The sequence below is a fragment of the Lytechinus variegatus genome, chromosome 5 (assembly GCF_018143015.1).
Source record: "Lytechinus variegatus isolate NC3 chromosome 5, Lvar_3.0, whole genome shotgun sequence".
In the NCBI taxonomy this organism is placed as follows: domain Eukaryota; kingdom Metazoa; phylum Echinodermata; class Echinoidea; order Temnopleuroida; family Toxopneustidae; genus Lytechinus; species Lytechinus variegatus.
Window position 1 is genome coordinate 10,824,481 of NC_054744.1, and position 22,389 is coordinate 10,846,869.

The 22,389-nt window shown below is 36.3% G+C and overlaps 1 protein-coding gene across 1 annotated transcript in view; it reads left to right on the forward strand.

The window, feature by feature from the left end:
- The first annotated feature begins 4,208 nt into the window (after positions 1-4,208).
- Positions 4,209-22,389, forward strand: part of LOC121415314 (dynein regulatory complex subunit 6-like) — a 33,578-nt gene continuing 15,397 nt past the window's right edge. The window contains exons 1-10 of the mRNA XM_041608493.1: positions 4,209-4,323; positions 6,609-6,693; positions 7,728-7,849; positions 9,218-9,314; positions 10,665-10,679; positions 18,208-18,275; positions 19,380-19,534; positions 19,973-20,082; positions 20,739-20,840; positions 22,093-22,188. Coding sequence (XP_041464427.1) covers positions 6,619-6,693; positions 7,728-7,849; positions 9,218-9,314; positions 10,665-10,679; positions 18,208-18,275; positions 19,380-19,534; positions 19,973-20,082; positions 20,739-20,840; positions 22,093-22,188 — 840 coding nt within the window. The 5' untranslated portion in view covers positions 4,209-4,323; positions 6,609-6,618. The remainder of the gene's footprint in view (positions 4,324-6,608; positions 6,694-7,727; positions 7,850-9,217; positions 9,315-10,664; positions 10,680-18,207; positions 18,276-19,379; positions 19,535-19,972; positions 20,083-20,738; positions 20,841-22,092; positions 22,189-22,389) is intronic.

Consider the following 22,389-nt stretch of genomic DNA (forward strand, 5'->3'; position numbering starts at 1 on the left):
CATGATATGTGTGGTACAGTTTATTCTTTTTAAAAAACCTCCATTGAAACTTGCCTCACCTGCTTTTAAATTGGCTTCACCATAATTCAGAGTACAGTTATAAATCCTCCATTGAAACTTGCCTCGCCTCCTTTTAAACTGGCTTCACCATGATATGTGTGGTACAGTTTATTCTTTTGAAAAAAACCTCCATTGAAACTTGTCTCACCTCCATTTAAACTGGCGTCACCATAATGTGTGGTACCATTTATTCTTTTTAAAAAAAACCTCCATTGAAACCTGCCTCACCTCCTTTTAAATTGGCTTCACCATCATTTGTAGTAGTTATAAAAAAACTCCATTGGAACTTGTCTCACCTCCTTTTAAATTGGCTTCACAGTGTGGTACAGTTTATTCTTTTTAAAAACCTCCATTGAAACTTGCCTCACCTGCTTTTAAATTGGCTTCACCATAATTCAGAGTACAGTTATAAAAACCTCCATTGAAACTTGCCTCGCCTCCGTTTAAACTGGCTTCACCATGATATGTGTGGTACAGTTTATTCTTTTTAAAAAACCTCCATTGAAACTTGCCTCACCTGCTTTTAAATTGGCTTCACCATAATTCAGAGTACAGTTATAAATCCTCCATTGAAACTTGCCTCGATCGCCTCCTTTTAAACTGGCTACACCATAATTTGTTCTTTTTTAAAAACCTCCACTGAAACCTGCCTCGCCTCCTTTTAAACTGGCTTCACCATGATATGTGTGGTACAGTTTATTCTTTTGAAAAAACCTCCATTGAAACTTGTCTCACCTCCATTTAAACTGGCGTCACCATAATGTGTGGTACCATTTATTCTTTTTAAAAAAACCTCCATTGAAACCTGCCTCACCTCCTTTTAAATTGGCTTCACCATCATTTGTAGTAGTTATAAAAAACTCCATTGGAACTTGCCTCACCTCCTTTTAAATTGGCTTCACCATCATGTGTGGTACAGTTTATTCTTTTTAAAAACCTCCAATGAAACTTGTCTCACCTGCTTTTAAATTGGCTTCACCATAATTCAGAGTACAGTTATAAAAACCTCCATTGAAACTTGCCTCGCCTCCTTTTAAACTGGCTTCACCATGATATGTGTGGTACAGTTTATTCTTTTTAAAAACCTCCATTGAAACTTGCCTCACCTGCTTTTAAATTGGCTTCACCATAATTCAGAGTACAGTTATAAATCCTCCATTGAAACTTGCCTCGATCGCCTCCTTTTAAACTGGCTTCACCATGATATGTGTAGTACAGTTTATTCTTTTGAAAAAACCTCCATTGAAACTTGTCTCACCTCCATTTAAACTGGCGTCACCATAATGTGTGGTACCATTTATTCTTTTTAAAAAACCTCCATTGAAACCTGCCTCACCTCCTTTTAAATTGGCTTCACCATAATGTGTGGTACAGTTTATTCTTTTTAAAAAACCTCCATTGAAACTTGCCTCACCTGCTTTTAAATTGGCTTCACCATAATTCAGAGTACAGTTATAAAAACCTCCATTGAAACTGATCACCTCCTTTTAAACTGGCTTCACCATGATATGTGTGGTACAGTTTCTTTTGAAAAAACCTCCATTGAAACTTTTCTCACCTCCATTTAAACTGGCGTCACCATGTGTGGTACCGTTTATTCTTTATAAAAAACCTCCATTGAAACCTGCCTCACCTCCTTTTAAACTGGCTTCACTATAATGTGTTGTACAGTTTATTTTTTTTAATAACCTCCATTGAAACTTGCCTCACCTCCTTTCAAATTGGCTTCACCATGCAGGTATATTCCATTCTTTTTAAAAAACATCATTGTTCACTTCCCTTACTTAGATCAATTGGCTATAATTATACACTATTCTTCCCTTACAAAAAGAAAACCTGATTGTACTCCAGCCTCCCCTGATCTGACATTTGCCTCTATTACAGTATACGTCTACTGTACATAGAGTAATTATCTCTTTATATCGGAAACTTCGTTTAACCGAATTGCCATGCACTCTCTCCCATGCGGACAGCATGGAATAGTACACACACGTTATTGACACCTACAATGTTCCTCTCATATAACTCTCTGCATGCATGCACTTCTGTGTGCATGTTTGTATGGAACACACACGACCACAATCTAATGAATATTCATCGGCGAGAGTGACGTCATTTTACGAGTGTCCTTTCAAACTGAAGTATTAAGTGCCTACCCTCTGTCTATTGATAACTCTGACGCTTGTCAAGGCCCTATATTATATAGGGCCTTGACGCTGTGTTGCTGCCCTCTACGTTCGTTGGGGTAGAGAGAGCCCGCTCGGCTATGAATATTCATTAGGTGGGTGTTTCTACACTGTTATAAAATGGAAGAAAGAAAATATTGAATTCTAATTTTAACTATCTCAATTTTATGCTTAGCCTTTGGAAATGTTCTTGAATTGTCAAAATTGCATTTGTTGCGGGATTTGTTTGGTCAATATAATTATGGTCCAGGATATCTTGTTTGATTTTTCCACCATATAGATGTCAGAATCATCAATTCATTTTTAATTTTAAAGTAAAGGAAACTGTTTGCCCCCGTAGATAATTAAGGGTCGAGATCCCTCGATTCCAAGACCTTCAGGCCCGTAGCCAGGTGAGATGGGGGGGTTCCGGGTTCGGCTAATACTAATAACGAAAATGACAATAAGGATAATAATCTGACGGCAATGTTGATGATGATGATAAAAAATATCACCGAAGGTTTGAGAAAATTCCATCAAAGAATGAAAAAAGTTATCAGAATTTTGATTATTTGATTTGTAACGTCATAAACGAGCAGCTGGCCCATACAGTATGTTATGTAATATAAAGATGCATAAATTTTATCTTTCAAATGGTTCATGATGACTTATTTTTGTTTTCTTTTTAGGAACGGATGTGAAATGGTATACTGAAGTTACTAAAAAACTATTTTCAATTTCTGAGAAAATAACATTTCTTTGATTTTTACCATACGACATTTAGGAAAGCTGCTCGCATTCTCTGATGTAATTTTCTCAAACCTTCGGCGATACTTTTTATTATAGTTTTTTTCTGCTATTTTTACAATAATTTTTGTTTCAGGGTGAATTAAGTTCCCCTTTAAATAAGTAATGAACTTGATATTGTTGATGTACAAACGCCAGATGTGACTTTCTTGTACACTATTGGGAGAAAACTGCAAGAAGTCGGAAGCACTGATCTTAATTTATCTCAATCGTGATTTAAGGACATTCCACATCATTTAAAAAGAAATCCATGTCATTTTCACAAAATTTGCGCAGAGTTACTTTAGCACCTAAATATTGATCAACATGGGTTCATGTGTTTGATTTTTTTTTTTTGCTATCGAGCTTTGAAGGGCATCCACAAAGGGCTCGAGAAATATACGCAATAAAAACATTTTTTGCTTTTTAGACCCCCATGTGATCACAACGTTGACCTCAAAATTCATCTATTCATAAAATTTTGCATTATATACAAATAAAGAATCCAAGCAATCATAATGCTATTCGTTTACTCTTAATTTTGAAAACAAGGTGTCAAAGTCGACAAAAACATCGACATTTATCTAACAAAATAAGAAATACAATAAATGCTGCACTAGTAAAAGCCCATGCCATATATGTTTAAAAATTTTTGCATGGTTGTAGACACTGGCGGATCCAGGAGGGGGGAGGGGGTACAGCAGGCCCTTGCCCCCTTGAAAGGCACAATTAAAATTTGTATTGCAAAAATGCCGCTAAAACACAATTTGTGCCCCCCCCCCTGAAAGTGAAGATTTTTTTTTTTTTTTTTTTTGCTTGTCAAATTTTCCTCGTGAAAATGTGCCCCCTCCCCATGGAAAATTGGATGCGCCCCTGGTTGCAGAGAAATAAGGTATGTACTTAAATCTATGAGGTGTAATGTAATTTAAACATTCAATTGGGGGTTCTGCTTGTTTTTAACTTGAATTATAATATATCAGCACTTTTTTTGGAGCAAATATGTTTTAAAAACACAAAACGCTCCAAATTGCTTAAAACTTCGTAAAGGAAAATTTTACACTACCTCAAGGTCTTACTCGTCAAGACTGCGCTTATTACAAGTTATGAATATTCAAAGTTGCTCAATTAACGTGTTGATCTACTAAAAAAAAAAGCTCGGAGATACGGACACGACATGGCTGGTCGGCCGGGGCTAGCCCGGCGGCCGGCCGACGCCCCCGCTAGCAGTATGCTGACATGGACGCAGGATCAAAGCAGAATCAGCACCCGGGAATCAATAGATTTGAAGTTTCTTGAGATCTGGAATAGTATTGTAAGTAGATCTAAGACTAAGCTTAACCGTTGTGAAATAATGAAATACCGGTAGATACTGTATACGGGCATATTCAGGTAGCATCATTTATCGGAGGTCAATTCTAAAAAATCTATATTTTCGGATAACCCAGGGAGCTCCGGCCCGCTTCGCGGGCGAGAGCCCAGCAGAGCAGAGGAGTCTCGACCGTGCAAAACGAGGGAGACACTAGGTCTGGGGTAGATTGGGGTCTCAATAGTAATCTTAAGAAAGTACCGTATGCACTTACGGTACCATGATTATATGGATGAAGGTCTATCGTGACACACAAATCCTGACATCGAGGCACAGACTGGAACCTCAAAAAAACGAAAAGTTCTGTTCCTTTCAAATTTCAAAACAAAATGGCTGATCGAGACCGAGGCTATATATTTTTTTTTTAGGTTCCAGTCTGTGCCTCGATGTCAGGATTTGTGTGTCACAATAGACCAGGGAGCACCAGCTCCGAAAAAATGAATAGTTCTCCTTTCAAAATTCAAAACAAAATGGCCAATCGAGACTGAGGCTATATTTTGTTTTTTTGAGGTTCCAGTCTGTGCCTCGATGTCAGGATTTGTGTGTCACGATAGACCAGGGAGCTCCCTGGGTTAATTTTCGGACTTTTTTTTCTGGACTGGAGACGCCTCAGAATTTCACAAAAATAACCACTGCAGCTCGACCAGGGCAGGCCTGGGGATTGGGTCGGGCTGGGGTGATGTTGTTATGTTTAAGTCATGTCAGATCTGGTAAGTAGGGAGTTACCCTGGCATAAATAGATCCGGAAGGGGTTGTCCAACTAAACTGTCTAATCAGTATTAGACCACAGTCCACATATTGACCACCTCTCTTTTGAAACCGACCACCTTACGCGCATTAAAATTCTTGCGTATTACAAATGATAGGTGCGGGAGAGTAGGCGCAGTGTCCATAGGAGCGGTAAGAATTGATTAAACAAAATTAGAAGGTAAAAATTTAGTAGAAGTTATCAACATTGTATTGACCAGACCCAAACCCCCCAGATAAACAGTTGTTGTTCATACCAAGAAAACTTGATAGGAAACGGCTTTAGAACAAATAGATCTATAATCTATCCATTGTCAATCATCGAATCATATCCTGGAGCTGGCAGTGGAAGTAGTGAGATGATCATTTAGCATGTTGACATGATTTGGAAAATTAAAAATATTTCGCCACAGCGGCAATAATCGGCCGTAAACTTAGTGTATCACGGGTGGTCAAATCAAATGAACGGGTGCAAATGAGCAAATAAAAATTCATTGCATTCGTTGTCCACCAATACATAGGCGAATACAAACATGGGAATCTGATCTGCTCAATTTTCTGCACAAATGAGACGAAAACTAGGTAAAACTGATAAATATATTTGCAGATATGATGCTTCGAAAATTAGGTGGTTGATAAGGGGTAGTTTGAACCATACAAGTGCAAAAAATATAAGATGTAAAATTTTTGCAGAGATTTTTCTTCTTGATCACACCCCTTTTTGCAAATTAAATATTTTGGTCATTTAAAAATGTGTTCTCCAATAATGTGACTTTTCTGTTGATTCTATTGAACATACAGGGAAAAAACAGAAATGTCCATCTTTGCTAACTTATGCCGAGGTGTATAGATCCAGACCTCTAAATATAATTTTCACACTTAGTTCCCTAGCCTGACAACATATTCATTGCTCGAAAAATACATGGTTGGAAAAACCAAGACAATTGCTTGACATTGGCATCCTTATTTTCACACAAAACCAGGGACTGGAGAAAATATCGCAAAAGAGCTACATGCTTGTAATTTTGGTTTAAGTGGTATAGATTTTCCCTGTACAAAAACGCCATAGGGGAAAAACGATACAACGGTTCGGATGAACGCCAACAATATTCCCAGAGGATAGTTCAGAACTTTAGATCCAAAGGTATACGAGTATGGAGTCAGAGATGCATCATCATCATCACGTGACGTCTGTCGATTCAATTGAACGTACAGTGTTTCCTTGAAAACAGAAGTGTCCATCTTTGCTAATGCTTATAGAGCTTTAATATGACATCATTCTCATAGCACGTTCCCTCAGAGGATGTACCTGTAGGATTGTGCGTAATATGTAGTCGCTCGAAGTGTGATACATGTAGCTGCAGATCACTGAAGCATGCAACGCACAATGACATCAATGTGTAGGTCTATTCAGTGTTGTTTTTTCTTGAGTGATCTGACAGTTTTGTTTAAAATTATCTTTACTAAAACTAAATTGCATTCAGATTTCGCAAGATGTCTAACATGAAGACAATGAACCCTGAGCTGAAGCAGTTCTTGAGGAGGAACAAGGTGCCTGATGTCTATGAGGTATGAATGACTCTTCTGGGGGGGGGGCAGGGAAATAATTACACGGGAGCTGGGGGCGATTTTGCTCCCTAAATTCTAAAAGAAACCCCTGGAAATCCTATTCATTGCAAAGTTAAAGCAATGTTGCTGATTATAGGCAGTTTTTTCTTTCATTTCCTGTTAGGGGGTGTTGCAAGAAAATGGATATTTGCATATTTCATTTATTGACAAGTAATAGATCCAGATCAATTTTACCTTAAAGCAAATCAGTTTGTATTTGTTGATGCAAGGACCATTCTTGCAAAATTTCATAAGTCCTTAAACAAACCTTGTGATTACAGTAATATTGTGAATGGGTTCAAATCAAGATGATTTTAAACAATGTAGATGATCAAACTATGAGGTGGGGAGAGAACCTCAGGCCCTCTATACCCTTAGGTTTGATATATCCCATATATTTTCATATCACAATACTCTCAGCTTTTGATACTGTTTTCATTGCCTTTGTATCTTGTTGGAATGCAGAATGAAAAGACATCAAACAAACGAAAATAGCAAAACAAAACATATTAAATAAAAGATCAGAGCAAACGCCTACATTGTACTTTACAGATTAAATACCATTGAGATCAGTCTTGACGTAGTCCTAGTTCCATATCTCACAGATTAGCGATTGATCGTACCCTTGGTTTTCACAAGTTTACATTGTAGTCAATGTAATCAATCATAAAAAAAAATGTTCTACAATGATTGCGAAGCTTTGTATTACAGGCCCCTGGCTTCAGTATGAGAATATTGTCATCTTGCCTTTTTATTTTCCTTTGATATCCAGGGGGGGGAGGGTGTTTCACGAAGAGTTACTTGTGACTTGGAGACACACTTAAATTCCCAGTTGTGCATGGTTTAAAAGGCATGATCATCAAATTGGTCAGATCATGCTAAGAAGAAGTGCGCTACTGTGAATGAATCAATAAGATTGTGCATTACATATCATGTGTGCGTCTCCATTGAACACACCCTTAGTTACACTTAATTCTTTGTGAAACACCCCCCAGGCTCTCTTAACTGGTCTAGCTGTGGTATGTCCAGATGATCCACATCAATACCTGATTGAAAATCTTTCCGAACTGCTTAGACAGCGAGAAGAAGATGTCCACGGACTGGAATCTCTGAAGTGGTAACTACAATATTTAATCTACCGTAACGGCTGCATGGATGGGGAGGGGACGGTCACAAAAAGGGGAAGTTCACCCTGAGTATACGTTGGTTTGAATAGCCGCAGAAAAATGACAAATAGAAATAAAAATATTGATGATATAGTTTGATGAAACTTTGTGAAAGAAAAATGGAGTTATTGAAATTTAAGGGGGGACTCACCATAACAATCAGTTGGTTTTGATTAAAGCAGGAAAAATTGAAAATAGAAAAATGTTTGATGAAACTGTGAATGAAAAATGGAGTTATAAATTCTTAATGTTTTAATTTTGTGATGTGACAGACAAGCAGCCCCTCCTTGTTTTTGGAGATTTTACGAACTGGCCTACACCTAATTTGTGGCCAAATGTTTGATTTTTGCTAATTGTTAATTTCTGCAGTAATCATTCAACTTTCTCTTCCGAAAAATCACTGGCTAATGTTATAACCCACTTTACACTTACATTTTTGTTCAGATCATATTACTTCCACGTCCTCTTATTTTTAATTTAAATTTCTTTTGAGATAATTCATTCATTACTCCGATTCCCTTAACTATTATTATTACCATCAACACAGTGTTTATTTAGAATCATTATCAAGCATGTCGAGAGCAATCCCAACCCAGATTACTGTATCATTTATAATATTTATACATGTTTTCCTCCTTCAGTTTCACCCAATTAATAGCTTTATTTTTTTTTCTTTTCTACAAAGCAAGTAATTTCATACAATCCTCTCTTCAATCTACATGTATTGTTATTCATTCAAAATTAGTTAAATATATATTTATGTTAAAATGTGCATTATGTTAAAGGTATATACATTTAGTCTACTCCTAACCTTTCCCCATTCCTGTATTTGACATTACTTCTCCCTCTCTATGCTTTTCTTTTTGTATCCCCTTTCCAGTATTATACATTAGCATACTTTGTTGTTATTTTTTTTACTGCTTCGCTTGTTTGTTTACTAAGATTTTACTATGTACAAATTCATGCAATTCAGCCTTTGGCTGCTAATTGAATTTTTATCACAATAAATACCATTTATCTATCTATCTATTATCATTTTACCTAAATGTTTGATTTTCAGGGGTGGGGTGGTTGCGTATTATGAGAGACTGCTGACTTACCAAATTTCCTATTGTTTGTGCTTTGGCACGAAGGAATGACTTAAGAGTTGTCAGAATTTGTTCTGAGAGAAAATTTGTTGAAATTATTCATTGAAATGTAAAATGTTTAATTTTCAGGCATTTTAGTCCATCCCACATAGTATGGAACCTGGGTGCAATATAGTTGAATAGAATATAATGTCTACCTTGATGTTCTTTGGTCTGCATTATTTTTTTCAGGGACTCCCTTGTGCCTGATGAATTGAAGCCAAAGAAGAAAATATTTGGAGCAGCTTACCTTGATAATATATATCTACTGGATGAAGAGAACCTCCATGTGAGTAAACACTATTTCAGTATGATTTTTTTTATGCACCCAATTGACAGACCCCCATCTATCATTTGACAAATCAGCTCCAAATTTTTTCAAGTATTCATATAGGAGTGATGATAATTTGATTATTGATAAATGACATTATTAGCCCACCTATATCATATTGATGACAGGATAACCGGTTTCACAAAAAATTATGTAATATGATTATTTCTTATCAGATTTTGCTGAAAATTTCAGTGTTTTGCTATTAAAGTGAATTTGAGAATAAAATATTTGTTCAGCCCAGAGTGCCCATTTAAGACAGAAAAAAATAATTGTGGAGCTCAGCTTACTAAAAGTGTATACATAACAATTCATCAAATTATTGAAGGTCAAGTCCAGCCCAGAAAAATGTTGCTTTGAATAAATAGAGAAAAATCAAACTTGCATAATGCTGAAAATTTCATCAAAATCGGATGTAAAATAAGAACTTTATGACATTTTAAAGTTTCGCTTATTTCTCACTGAACAGAAATATGTACAACTCAGTGACATGCAAATGAGACAGTCAATGATGTCCCGCACTCACTATTTCTTTTTTTTTTATTGTTTGAATTATACAATATTTCATTTTTAACAGATTTGAAAACAAGGGCCAACTTGAATAGCCATATAGTATTAAAATAATGCTTATTCTACATGTTGAGGGTGGAATTTATCTTTGCTTCACTTGACAATGAGGAGAAATTTAGAATGTTTCATATTTCATATAATGAAGTACAAACAAAAAATAGTGGATGGCGTCATCAGTCTCCTCATTTTCATACCAACCATGATGTGCATATAATTGTTTTGTGAAATAAGTAAAACTAAGACATAACTTTCTTATTTTACATCCGATTTTGATGAAATTTTCAGTTATATGCTCATTGGATTTTTCTTTTTTTACTCAAATCAATTTTTTGTGGAGGTGGACTTGTCCTTTAATTATTTAAGCTTGTGGAAGAAGTCAATCCCTTTAAATGAAACATAAATATTGAACCAGAGAATAGGCCCATATAAAGATATACACTTATCTGGCAGCTTAATCAGTTTGTTGGAAGTTTACACTGAAAGGAAACCCTTCACTATATGGTTGAATACAAGATGTTTAATCTATCTAAGCTTACCATAGAGGGGGGGAGGTTATCTTGCAGGTACTTATTCTTTTTTTGGGGGGGGAGCATTTTCTTATGATCAGGAATTATGATTTATTTAGATCATTAATCTTTAACTTCATGAATTCAGTAATTGATCATTATATTGATGTAGACATGAAATAAGTGATTGTGATATTAATGTAGGCCTATTCATTGAATTTTACTTTGCTAGCCGTGGGAATGGATGGTAAGTATCATTAGTTTGTGATGAGTTTATTTGTTCTGGTCTTGTTGCATTTTTGGTTATTTTTGTGATCAAATGGTAATTACAAAATGTATACAATGCAGGTTTTCCACTGTTATTGACACCCATTAATGACACACATTACATACATGTAGCATAAACAGGATCGATTGTGATTGTGGCTTTCCACAAACCATGTCACCTCCCCCCCCCCCCCCATTGTTCTAACCTCAAAGTGACCTGGTCCCCGTTGCATAAAAGTTACCATTATGTTAACTTTTCCATGCAATAGTAACTTGCATGGAATCCTTGATTTTGATTGGCTGTTGATCAGCGTCCACCATGGTAGCTACCATCCAATGGTAAAATCACCATAATAATAACTTTTATGCAATAGGGCCTAGATGGCTGCAATAGCAATGCTGTACAAAGTGGCAAGATCTGGCCAAATATCTGGCATTGATTGATGTACATTAACATACAATTGATGTAGATGATGGACATGAAAGGAAGAACCATTCTGTATTTGGTAGCCATTCTGACCTCTTGTTTTGATATGATTTTCTTGTTTTTCTTGATGATTTTACTGCACAATCCTCGTGTTAAAAACTATTTCTCCCCCCCCCCCTTCTTTTTATGAAATCATCCTTATTTCCCTACAACATTGACTAGGAGTTCTGTGATTATCTCCTGCATTTAATTTTCATAAAATACAAATGATGCACATTTTTGCCAATGGATTGAGTTATTTGCACATTGATTAAAACTAACGATTGGTGTGAAGTTTCACACTTGCACTTCCCCATGAAAATGCACCTGCATCGGCTGCATGAAAGCTTACCTGGCTGAAAAATGAGCCACCTTATATTTGTGATGAATGCTCAGTAATGTGTGACCCCGCTCTCATCACGTTCCTAAAACTATTTTAGTGGAAACCAGGGGAGCGTTTCATCAATATTTTCATCCGACAAGTTGTCAGATCTGACATCTTTCTATGATTTTGATTGGCTGAGAGGCACTGTTCCTATGGTAACTGTCGGTTAAAATGGGACTTGTCGGATAAAACGTCTGACAAGTCCTTTCATGAAACGCCCCCCTGTTTAGTGGAAAATACTAGTTTAACATGTAATGGGAACACTTGAAGCAGTCTTGGGAGCCATCTTCCAAACCAGTTTGGAAAACCATCTAGCGATGTGGTTTTCAAGACTGCTTTACCTTGTTAAACTGGCTAAAGTGGTTTATAAGCTTAGGTGAGGACACAACCGTTCTTCGGGAAGCGATCTACGCACATGTTTGACGCGCTTTTCCACACACTAAGTGTAGAATATTTACGCTGCGGTTTCAAATATGACATGAGAGATGTTGATGTTACCCCAATTGTTGAGAGCATTCCTGTAACAACAAGACCGCTTTGAAACCACTGAAAGCTACTTTCGGATGATCAGCTGGGAATGCTAACAAAGCGATCTTCCTGAACCCGTTTCCACTAAACTATTTTTAGAAAGTGTACTGTGAATGGAATGGGGTCTATATGAAGCTTTCTGGCGTATATAGCCTATTGCGTAAATTATTTATTTTGAGCTTATACTCATCAATTGACGTTTTGTTTGTGCTTTCTTTGAGTTTAAAAGTTTGAATCACTAATATTGTTATGTTTTGAATTGAAATTGCAATGGTTGAAGTTTATATGATTTGGTTATCATAAATATGTAGTTACTTGGTTCTTTAGCAGTAAGCATTGAGCTCTATTTATGAATTGATATCTTATCATTCAGTATTTGATGTTTAAGTTCTGACATGTTACAGCCAGCTAAATGTAAAATAACTTTCTGAAATCTGAGTCACGCTGAAAAATAATTTACTGTAAAACATACCTTACAAGGATATGAATAATTTCCAACACCTTGGAGTAGTTTTCTTTTCTAATAGTGGAGTGCATGCCTATTTTTAATATACATCATATGTACAGTTACTTGTGATCAGTTTTATCTCACCTGCATAAATGTGAGATATGTACTGCTTTTGACAATGGAGGCGCTGTCACATTAAAATCTTATCCAAGGTTAAGTTTTTGAAATGTTATCATAACCTTTAAATATAATGACCTATTTTGTAAAACTTTGAAACAAAAGTGATAAAGTATCACTGATTTATTTTTTCTGTGATAGTCAGGTCACATGATCATTGTCAAAGGTCATTTAGGTTCAATGAACTTTGACTATGTTGTGGTAGTAATATAAAAAATATGAAGATTTATGATTTCGAATTTTCAAGATACAAGATATTTAAACAAAGTCCCTAATGCATTAAACCCTGCCTTATAGTAATATCTATCTAGTACCGGTATCTGCAGTTGATTTCAGATTACTTGGTCAAGGTCAAATGTCACTTTAGATAATTAACTTTAATAAAGAATTTATATTTCGTTCATTGTTCAAGAAATGTTTGAAAAAAAATATTATATGAGGTGGTAATTTGATATTGCAAATGATAACAAATGAGTAATAAATTTCCAAGTGATGGTCAAAGGCAATTTGAGGTCAACAAACTAAGTATGTTTTTGTCAAATAACTCATTGTAGTTCTTTTTAAAAACAGCACTGCTATTTTGAATCACGTAATGCAGGCAAGACAGCTAGAGGCATTCCACTTGTTTGTTCGTCTTCTTTTCTTTTGTTTTTATTCTGTTAGGATTTATTTTGTAATCTTTAACCCAACTTTAAGGGCATTTTTTTTCTAAGTACTGCAGCCTAGAGTTGCAACACTTTAAGGATGTTAATCATATTTTGTTAGCAAGTAAATTTTATATTTTAGATTATCAGTAATTCTTTAAAAAGCAATTAGTAACAAGAAACATTAACCGTGTTTTCAGGTGTACATTGCGTCTTTCAGCAATACAGCAATATGCTATATTTGAACTTCGAAATATTTTCAACAGAGTCGATGGTTTAAATCCTTCCCCCATTATGAATCAGAAACAATTTTAAACTTAAATTAAAAGTTTTGGTTTCAGATTATGTCACACTGAAAGGTTTAATAATGAGAAACTTGTGCATTAGACGAACACATGATTCAACATGGTTTAATGCGCATTTTATTTTGTTTGTCCTTCAACATGTCTGTGGGAACGTTCTACAGCGTGTCCCAGAAAAAAAATGAAACTGTAATTCAGAGAATATTTTTGCAATCATAATAATAAGTTTGCATCATGAGATGTTCATCAATGAAAAGATATGCTTTCACTCTTTCATTTCAAGCCCATCTCAATGTTCACAGTACTCTCATGACTCGGAACAATGGAAAGTTGTGCAAACAACCCAATCATAACCAGCCGCAATCATATTTTATGCATTAGGTCTCATATGAAAGAATTGTAAATGGATATAAGAAATATGAACTTTTTCCGAATAGATAGCAGTAAGAGCCAGAAAAGCTCACAAAATAGTAACTTGCTCGTGCAAATGGAAATTTGATGTACAATTTCCCATTATTCTAACTCAGTCATATATTATTATTATTATTTATTTCGGCAATGAAAATTGAAAGAAATTGGTACAGTGTATACACATTATAAACATAACAGAGTATAGATTGAGCACCCACTGGACTGCCAGGGTCAAATAAAGTTAACTTAATTACTGTAGTCAATAAAGACCATTTGACCCTATCCAGTGGGTGCTTACATAAAACAGAAGCGGATAAAAGAGTGGGTATGAACAAAAATGTTTAAGATCAATTATAATAGAATAAAATAACATAGGTCTACTTAATAACACTTCATCTTAACTTAGAATATCGAAATTAGCTGTTTAAATAAAGAAATAATGAACTCATGCAAGGGAACTTATGGTCATTCATTAGGCATGAAATTTTTCCTTAGTTCATTTGTCCATAAAATAAGTGAGTTTACAACCACCCCAGAGCGCAAACTTGCCGGCAATTCATCCCAGTAACGGGGAAAAGAATTGATGGCTGAAAGGTGAAGTCGATTTGTTCGCGCTCGGAGGTGGTTGAACTTCACGACCTCCAAGTGCCTACTGTTAATGACAATGGAACATCTAACTGCATCACAACGTACAATACCATACAAAGCCTTGACAACATAAATTAGTAATGAAAATTTCCTCCTTGATTCCAATGTTTGCCAGTTGAGTTTTAGTAATCTGTCATGATATGACATTTCTTGCCTTCTTTGTTTAAGTATTATGCGGGTGGCTCGTCTCTGAACATTTTCGACCTTTTGGGATAGATATTTCGTATGCAAGTGCCAAGCTGGTTGACCGTACTCAAGAATCGGAAGAACAATTGTTTTGAACAATGAGAATATGGAAGATGCTGTCAAGGACTTAGAGACTGACAATACAAACCCGAGCATACGATTTGCTTTCTTAACAATGTGTTCAACGTGGGTATTCCATTGTAACTTATTATTAAGCATTATTCCTAGATACTTGTATTGCTGAACTGATTCTAGAACAATATTGTCATAAGTATAGTAAGGTACTCCAGGGTTCTTTGCCCATGTTATCCGTAGAACTTTAGATTTGGATGAATTAATGCGCATTCTATTGTTCATACACCATGAATGAATATTATCGATATCGTTTTGCAACTGACAACTATCAGAGGGTGTAAATATTGGTCTATATAATAACGTATCGTCAGCAAAAAGTGCACATGGTGATATGGTTTGGGAGAGAAGGTCATTTATAAACAAGTTAAAGAGACACGGCCCTAAAACACTGCCTTGCGGTACACCAGAAGTTATGGGCAACCAGCAAGAGGTCGAACCCCTATAAATTACTCTTTGTTCCCTACCATGAAGGAAGGAAAAAATCCAATTCCAGACACTGCCAGTAATGAAGAATTGTGAAGAGAGCTTTTTCATCAACACGTCATGTGGCATTATATCGAAAGCTTTTGCGAAGTCGAAAAAGATAATGTCAAGTTTTGGTGTGGGAGAGGTATCAAGAACATTCAACCATTTGTTTGTAATATTCATTAACTGAGTCACACAAGAGCGGCCTTTCACAAAACCATGTTGGTTAGGGTTAAGTAGACAATAGTCATTGATATGTGTTTGAATACGATTTGTTATGATACGTTCCAGTACTTTACATACAACCGAAGTAAGGGCAATAGGTCTGTAGTTTTGTACCAGAGCCTTATCCCCGGATTTGAACACGGGATATATTGGCACGTTTCCAAGACATAGGCAATCTACCATGAGAGAGCGAGAGGTGAAATATCTTACATAATACAGGTGTAATAGTAGTAGAACCCAATTTCAACATCATTGGAGTGATTTTGTCTGGACCTGGAGATTTTTCCTTCTTCAAACCCTTTACCACATTAAGCACATCTATTTCTTTGATTTCAATAGTATGTAAGTAAGTAGCAAGTGGATTTTCCTCTAATTGGGGGGTTTCTATTGGTGCATCAGAATAGGGTGTGAAAACAGAATTGAAATATCGACCAAACAACTCCGCGATCTTATCAGACTCATACAATATTATGTTATTATCATTGATTGTTAGAGGATCTTGACTCTTTTTCTGGCCCTAACAAATGAGAAAAATCTCTTCCTATTATCAGATTCATCAGAAAATAAGCGATTTATATAGGAATGGTATAATCTACTGGTAATAATTTTAATGCGATTCCGTAGTTGTCTATACAGTTCCCAATGAGTGTCTAAGCCTGATTTCTTTGCTTTTTTGAAAGCTTTACTTTTTTCAGAGGCCAACTTCCGAACTTCGACCGTAATCCATGGGCTACGTTGTTTGGCACGACCCACTTTCCTTGGAATGCAATCACGTGATATAGCATCAAACAAATCATGAAACCCTTCCCATGTCTTATCTATATCAGTTTCGTCGAAAAACAATTCCCAAGGGGCGTAAGTAATTAGATTATTGTAATGTTCAACATCAGTTTTATCATACCGTAGGAATTCCCTAATAATATTTTTAGGAGATCGAAGCTTCTTAAACTTTATTTCGAAGGAAACTGCGTCATGATCACTGGAAACTGGGTTAGACATGGTTTGAACATTATCAATATAATAGGGAGAAGTTGTGAAAAGTAAATCGATGATAGTTCCTCTAGAAGGGTCTTGGGACGAACGTCGAGTGATATCTTCTACTAGCTGGGTAAGATCCATCGATGACATGATGGAGTCTAGCTGATGAACTATGGGGAGCTCCTGATCGGCCCAGTTGGTGTTAAAGTCTCCAGTAAGAATGATCCCTTGATAGTTAGCAGAGATAGACTGAATGTCGTCGACTGCTTGTTGTAGGTGATCCCAGAACTCAACAGTTGCTGATGGCGGGCGATACAGTACGCAGATAAGCCATTTGATGTTGGGTTTACAGGCAAAATCGACACACACCATCTCAATATTGGCGTTTTCCAATTGCGGGAGGCGTTTTGGTATCAAGTTAGGTTTGACAGCGAGTAGTACACCTCCACCCCTGGTTCCTGATCGGTCTCGACGGAACGTTACGTGATCGGGAAAATGGACATCAACCGTTGTGTCCATATCTGAGAACCAGGTTTCGGTTATTCCTATAATATCTGGGGATGACGTCTCATAAAATGAATTGAATTCATTCATCTTATTCCTTAAACTTCGAGCGTTAAATATAACAGAGGAGATTTGGGTAATTGGACGATTTGTTGATGTACCCTGTTGTGAGTCAGATTGGGGTGGGTTATTGGAGTGGGAACGAGGACCTGGGTTTTTCTCGACATCGCCATGGCAAAGTATGCATATGTTGAACGTTGAACATGAATTATATGTACTGTAATACGATACCGGACATTTCAGATATTTTATTTTCCGAATGTTCGTTTGTTCAGAGTTTTTTACATCATAATCGGAATCATAGGTGGTATTAGTAAGAAGCAACACAGACCCGGTAAGTAGCAACAGGGTCACTATGGAGAGCAACCCGAACTGTCCGTGACAATACATCGTGAATATTTATGACTGTTACGTAATCAACATGCGATTTGTCAGCACGGTTCACATCCACGTATCGTTTCACAACATGAAGCTCTAGCTATGTGTGAATGTATGTAAGACAAGTCCGTTGAGAAATGACGATAGTGCGTAATGATGTACAAAATTTAAAAGGTAATATACACGAAAAGTTCAACACAAACTCACATAATTCTGCTCCGAGGTGTATCCGTAAATCCAAAGTATGCTATGTTCCAAAAATTGTGCAGGAAAGACTTATGAATCACTAATAAACAAGACCAAATAGTACAGGAAAAATGAGGTGCGACCCACTCCAATCAAAAAAAAAAAAAAAAAAAAAAAATATATGCATTATGAACGCTGAGATGGGCTTCAAATGAATGAGAGGATGCATATCTTTTCATTGATGGACATCAATATGAAGCAAGTTTAATATCATGATGGCAAAAATATAAACTGATTGCAGTTTCCTTTTTCTCTGGGAGGCACTGTATAGTTCAATGTTTGGTTGTTAACGCATTCTTCTTAATTTTTTTTCTGATTGTAGCCACACCCTGAGTTATATCAGAAGGCCTACCAGTGTTATAACAATAGATTGGTCACCATGACATTCAAGTAAGTAATTAATAGTTGTTTATGATATTACAAGATTCTTACATTTGATGTACATGATTAGGAAGGAGTCTAATGATCTTGATCTCTATTAAGAGTGATTCTGTAAAGGGAGAGAGTGGTTGAGGTGTTAATACCTGGTGGCAGAGTGGTCAAAGGTAAATGCCAGTTTTGGTAACGATATCAAAATGAGTTCGTACAGAATCCAATGAAATGACCACCAAAGTGTCTGTTTGTATAAATAAAATGTGCCAAAGGATTCTGGAAGAAATTTTGTAATTGCTGAGAAATCAGCAAATAAGCACAGGATTTGGGTAGAGCGTCGGGCCGGACATTCAAAGCAATAATTATACACTGTCCCACGTGCACTTATCTGTGTTGGGGATCTTCGGTGTGAACATTTTACAGTGTAGATTTCAAGATTTCACAAAGTTCAGTTATTGTAAATGTACCAGATCTAGATCCTCGATGATATCCTGACAATTAAGCCTTGTTTTACAGACTTTCTCATGAAATCAGTGTTTACTGCAACTACTGGAATTTCTCTTTAATGTGAATGTCCTAATTTGAAAAGTAGGTCCACCCCAGCAACCAACAACAACGGAACATTTGAATAAATATAGAAAAATTAAATAATCATAAAGCTCAAAATGTCAACAAAACATTTCATAAAGGAAAAAAATGTATTAAATTCTACAATTTTGCTTAAGCCCCTTTCGCACCCTGTTTATAGCACGTGCATGTATATTTGTTTTTATTCATAGTATCAAGCCACAGGGTTTTAATTGCATTGCTTAATACACAGGTGCCACTTTTTGTCAGCCAACATGAAGGTTGCAAAAAGGTTCATGTAAAACAGTGGTAGCTGTGTTTTGGACTCCTATGAATGTCAGTTGATTGAAGATATCACTGGTAAGGCTCGATTCACTACATGATCTCTAAAAAATAAAAGTTTAAAAAATTTTGATTGTTTTTAATAAAAACAAAATATACCACTATATGGGTAAAAAAGGGTACTTGAGTACATGGTATGGTCTTTTATTGAATTGTCTTTTCCAAGCAGTGTGAATGAATGCCAACTGATGATATCCTACATGTTTTATATAGCGCCTGGTTCAAGTATCACCTCCGAAAGAAGGCAAAGCGTGAATGGCTGGCTCGGAAGATGAAGGAGGCTGCTGATTACTATTTCTTGAGAAAGCAGCGGGTTCACTTCAAGATCTGGTCTGACTGGCATCACTTTAGAATGCAGAGACAAGAGAGTGAGTGTTTTAATCATAATAGAGGTGAAATACACCCTGATGATACACTGGTGTTGGAATGTTATTTTATAGTTAAGTTATTTCACAGTTCCAGCTTTGATATTTATTTCAGCTTTGTTTACATTGTTGACGCTTCTGTTGTTATCCATTTCCTTTTGACATTCCTCCTTCTCCTGTCATTCTCTTGCTATTCAGATGTGTTTGTTCATTCAGTCATATGCAAGCAGCTTCCCCATAGCATGTAATATATATTCCATATATTTTATTTTTGTAGTAGAATATAATGAATAATGAATACTAATAATTTTGCTGACAGAAGTATTAAACAATGTTCTTGGGGATATGTCCACTGCACAAATAAAATCACTTTCAAATGTTTAGTTTCAAGTAGTAGTTTTAATAATGGTATGTTTGTTTCATGTTTTTGTTTTCTTGCAGAGGCCTTCAATATCATCCAGCATGCGTACAATGTTTCTTTGTCTCGACTTGTGTTTGAAGCCTGGCACAATGTCATGCAGGAATCCAGACGGACTAAAGAATATTTTGAGGTATGCTTACAATCGTCGACTTGTTAAGCTCGTCCTGCCCAATTCTTGTGCTTCAGCATACATGCATGCAAGTTAAGCCCTTTCCCTCTCTTCTCGTAGCCATCTTGGAATGGCTGCAGTTAAGGTTCTCAAACCCAAATTTGTGAATATTTGCTTACTGTAGCAATTTGGGTGTTTCATAACAATAACTCTTTGTGTAAAGTCAGCCTAGGGGTTTATTTTGCAATTTCCTTGCAATAACCTGATAATGTGATAATGCAGCCAGCCTAAAATGGCTGCCATATTGGAGTTTGGACTGGCACTTTTTGTTTCTTGAATCCTTTACTAACATATTGTCATTTTATTCAAAGAGAGGACAAACGGAATATTTTTCCCCTAAGGAAAGCACTATATTACCCACTTACAGCTCACTACTTTCGACATATATTTTTCTCTACATCTGTGTTTAAGGCAATTTTTTTTGTCTTTTTTCAATGTTCGTTATGCGCCTTAACGCCCTCTACCTTCGTCTTTACGTCTACATGTGAATTAAGAAGGAATAAACCCATTCATAGACTTCGCCCTTTCGTAGGATGTATGCATATATATCAAATGTATATTTATATATATATATATATATATATATATGATATACTGGTTTGTGTTCCTTTGAACAGAGGTTAGAGAGGGGTGAATTGGATGGAGAGGAGGACACACTGGGTCCTAGAGGAGAAGCTAGAGATGACATCTCATTATTGCCAAGAAGAGTAGCCATCAAGGTAAGTACCAAGGGTTTTTTTTTTTCTTGAAGTTAGATGATATCTGCCATGAGGGACCATACTTTTACAAACCAGGGGCCCATTTCATAAAGCTGTTCATAAGTCACGAATGACTTAACGCACGACCGGTGATCCTTGTGCTAAATGATACAGTCCTATGTAACTGATATAGTGCCTAAGAACAGGTTCCAGTCGTGCGTAAAGTTGTGCGTAAAGTTGTGCGTAACTTTACGAACAGCTTTATGAAACACCACCCTAGCTTTCCTGAGCTCTTGTTTTCTTTTTCAGTATCATGTATTAGATCAGTCTATTCCCATAGTATACTCTAGCCATGTCTTAAAGGGACAGAAAAGCCACAAATCGTTGGAAAATAGAATCATGCAGAAATTTGGAAAGGCTTTTTTACTTGCACATGTTAATCTGTCATGAAGCCTGTCAGATTTAAAAAAAAATTTGGAAAGCCAACATTTGTTAGATCTTATGAGTTAAAGTTCTCAAGTATCCTAAGTCCTAGACTCCTAACTGGTCGTATAATCGTTAAACCCAAACGAACATTCTATATCGTGCTTATGTTCAAAGTGATTATTAAACTTATAGGCCCGTATTCTGAAGTCAGGTTTAACTTAGACCATGGTCTAACTCTGTTCTAAAATTATGGGAAGCCAAAAGTGTCAAAATTTTTATTAAGTTGTTTGTTTCATATATTTACTGTGCTCCCTCCTGATTCTTCAATGGTGAAGACAATCATCTATTTGTACTTTCTAGACAATTATGACTGATTTGAGAGTCAAATGAGCTGAAATATGATATCTGTACTGTTGGTGATTTATGTACCAATTGGCTATCCATACTTAAACCACAACTTTAAACCTGAATTTAAGTTAAACCCGACCTCAGAATACGGGCCATAGTATACTTCTGGGTCCTGTCTCGCAAAGCGTTGTGATTGATCCGATTAACCTCAACTATACAGAAATCCATCAATGTCGTAATTTAATCTACAGGATCTTTGCAAAATGTCCTTTGCGAACAAAGAGAAGCACAGTGAATTTCCAAGAATCAATGAATGTATGAATACACATATTACTTAGAAATCGTTCTGAACAAACATGCAGATTATACGTTGAGGTTGACCGTTGCTGGCTTTCCATAGTTTTGGTTGGTTGGATCTATCACAACTGTTTGTAAGACATAGCCCTGGTTGACAGAAGACAGTTGATGCGATGACAGTTATATTGTTGTTATCCATCAGATCTTTGGCTACCTTGATCTTGTTGACATCAGTAGATGTTCTCAGGTTTGTCGTTCGTGGAAGATGATCACAAGTAATACCTCTCTATGGAGTTGGGTGAGTCTAATAGATATTTTTAGTACACTCATTGGGTGATTTCAAGTTCAGTGTTCAGTGTCGGTGTTGGTGTTGAGAGCGTAAAAAGGCCGCTGAACCGAGCTCCAACACCGAGCTGGGTTCAGAGGAACGCTACCGATTGCGTTACCGATAGCACATGATGTATGATCTATGATGTTAAAAGTGTGCTTTTGCAATCAG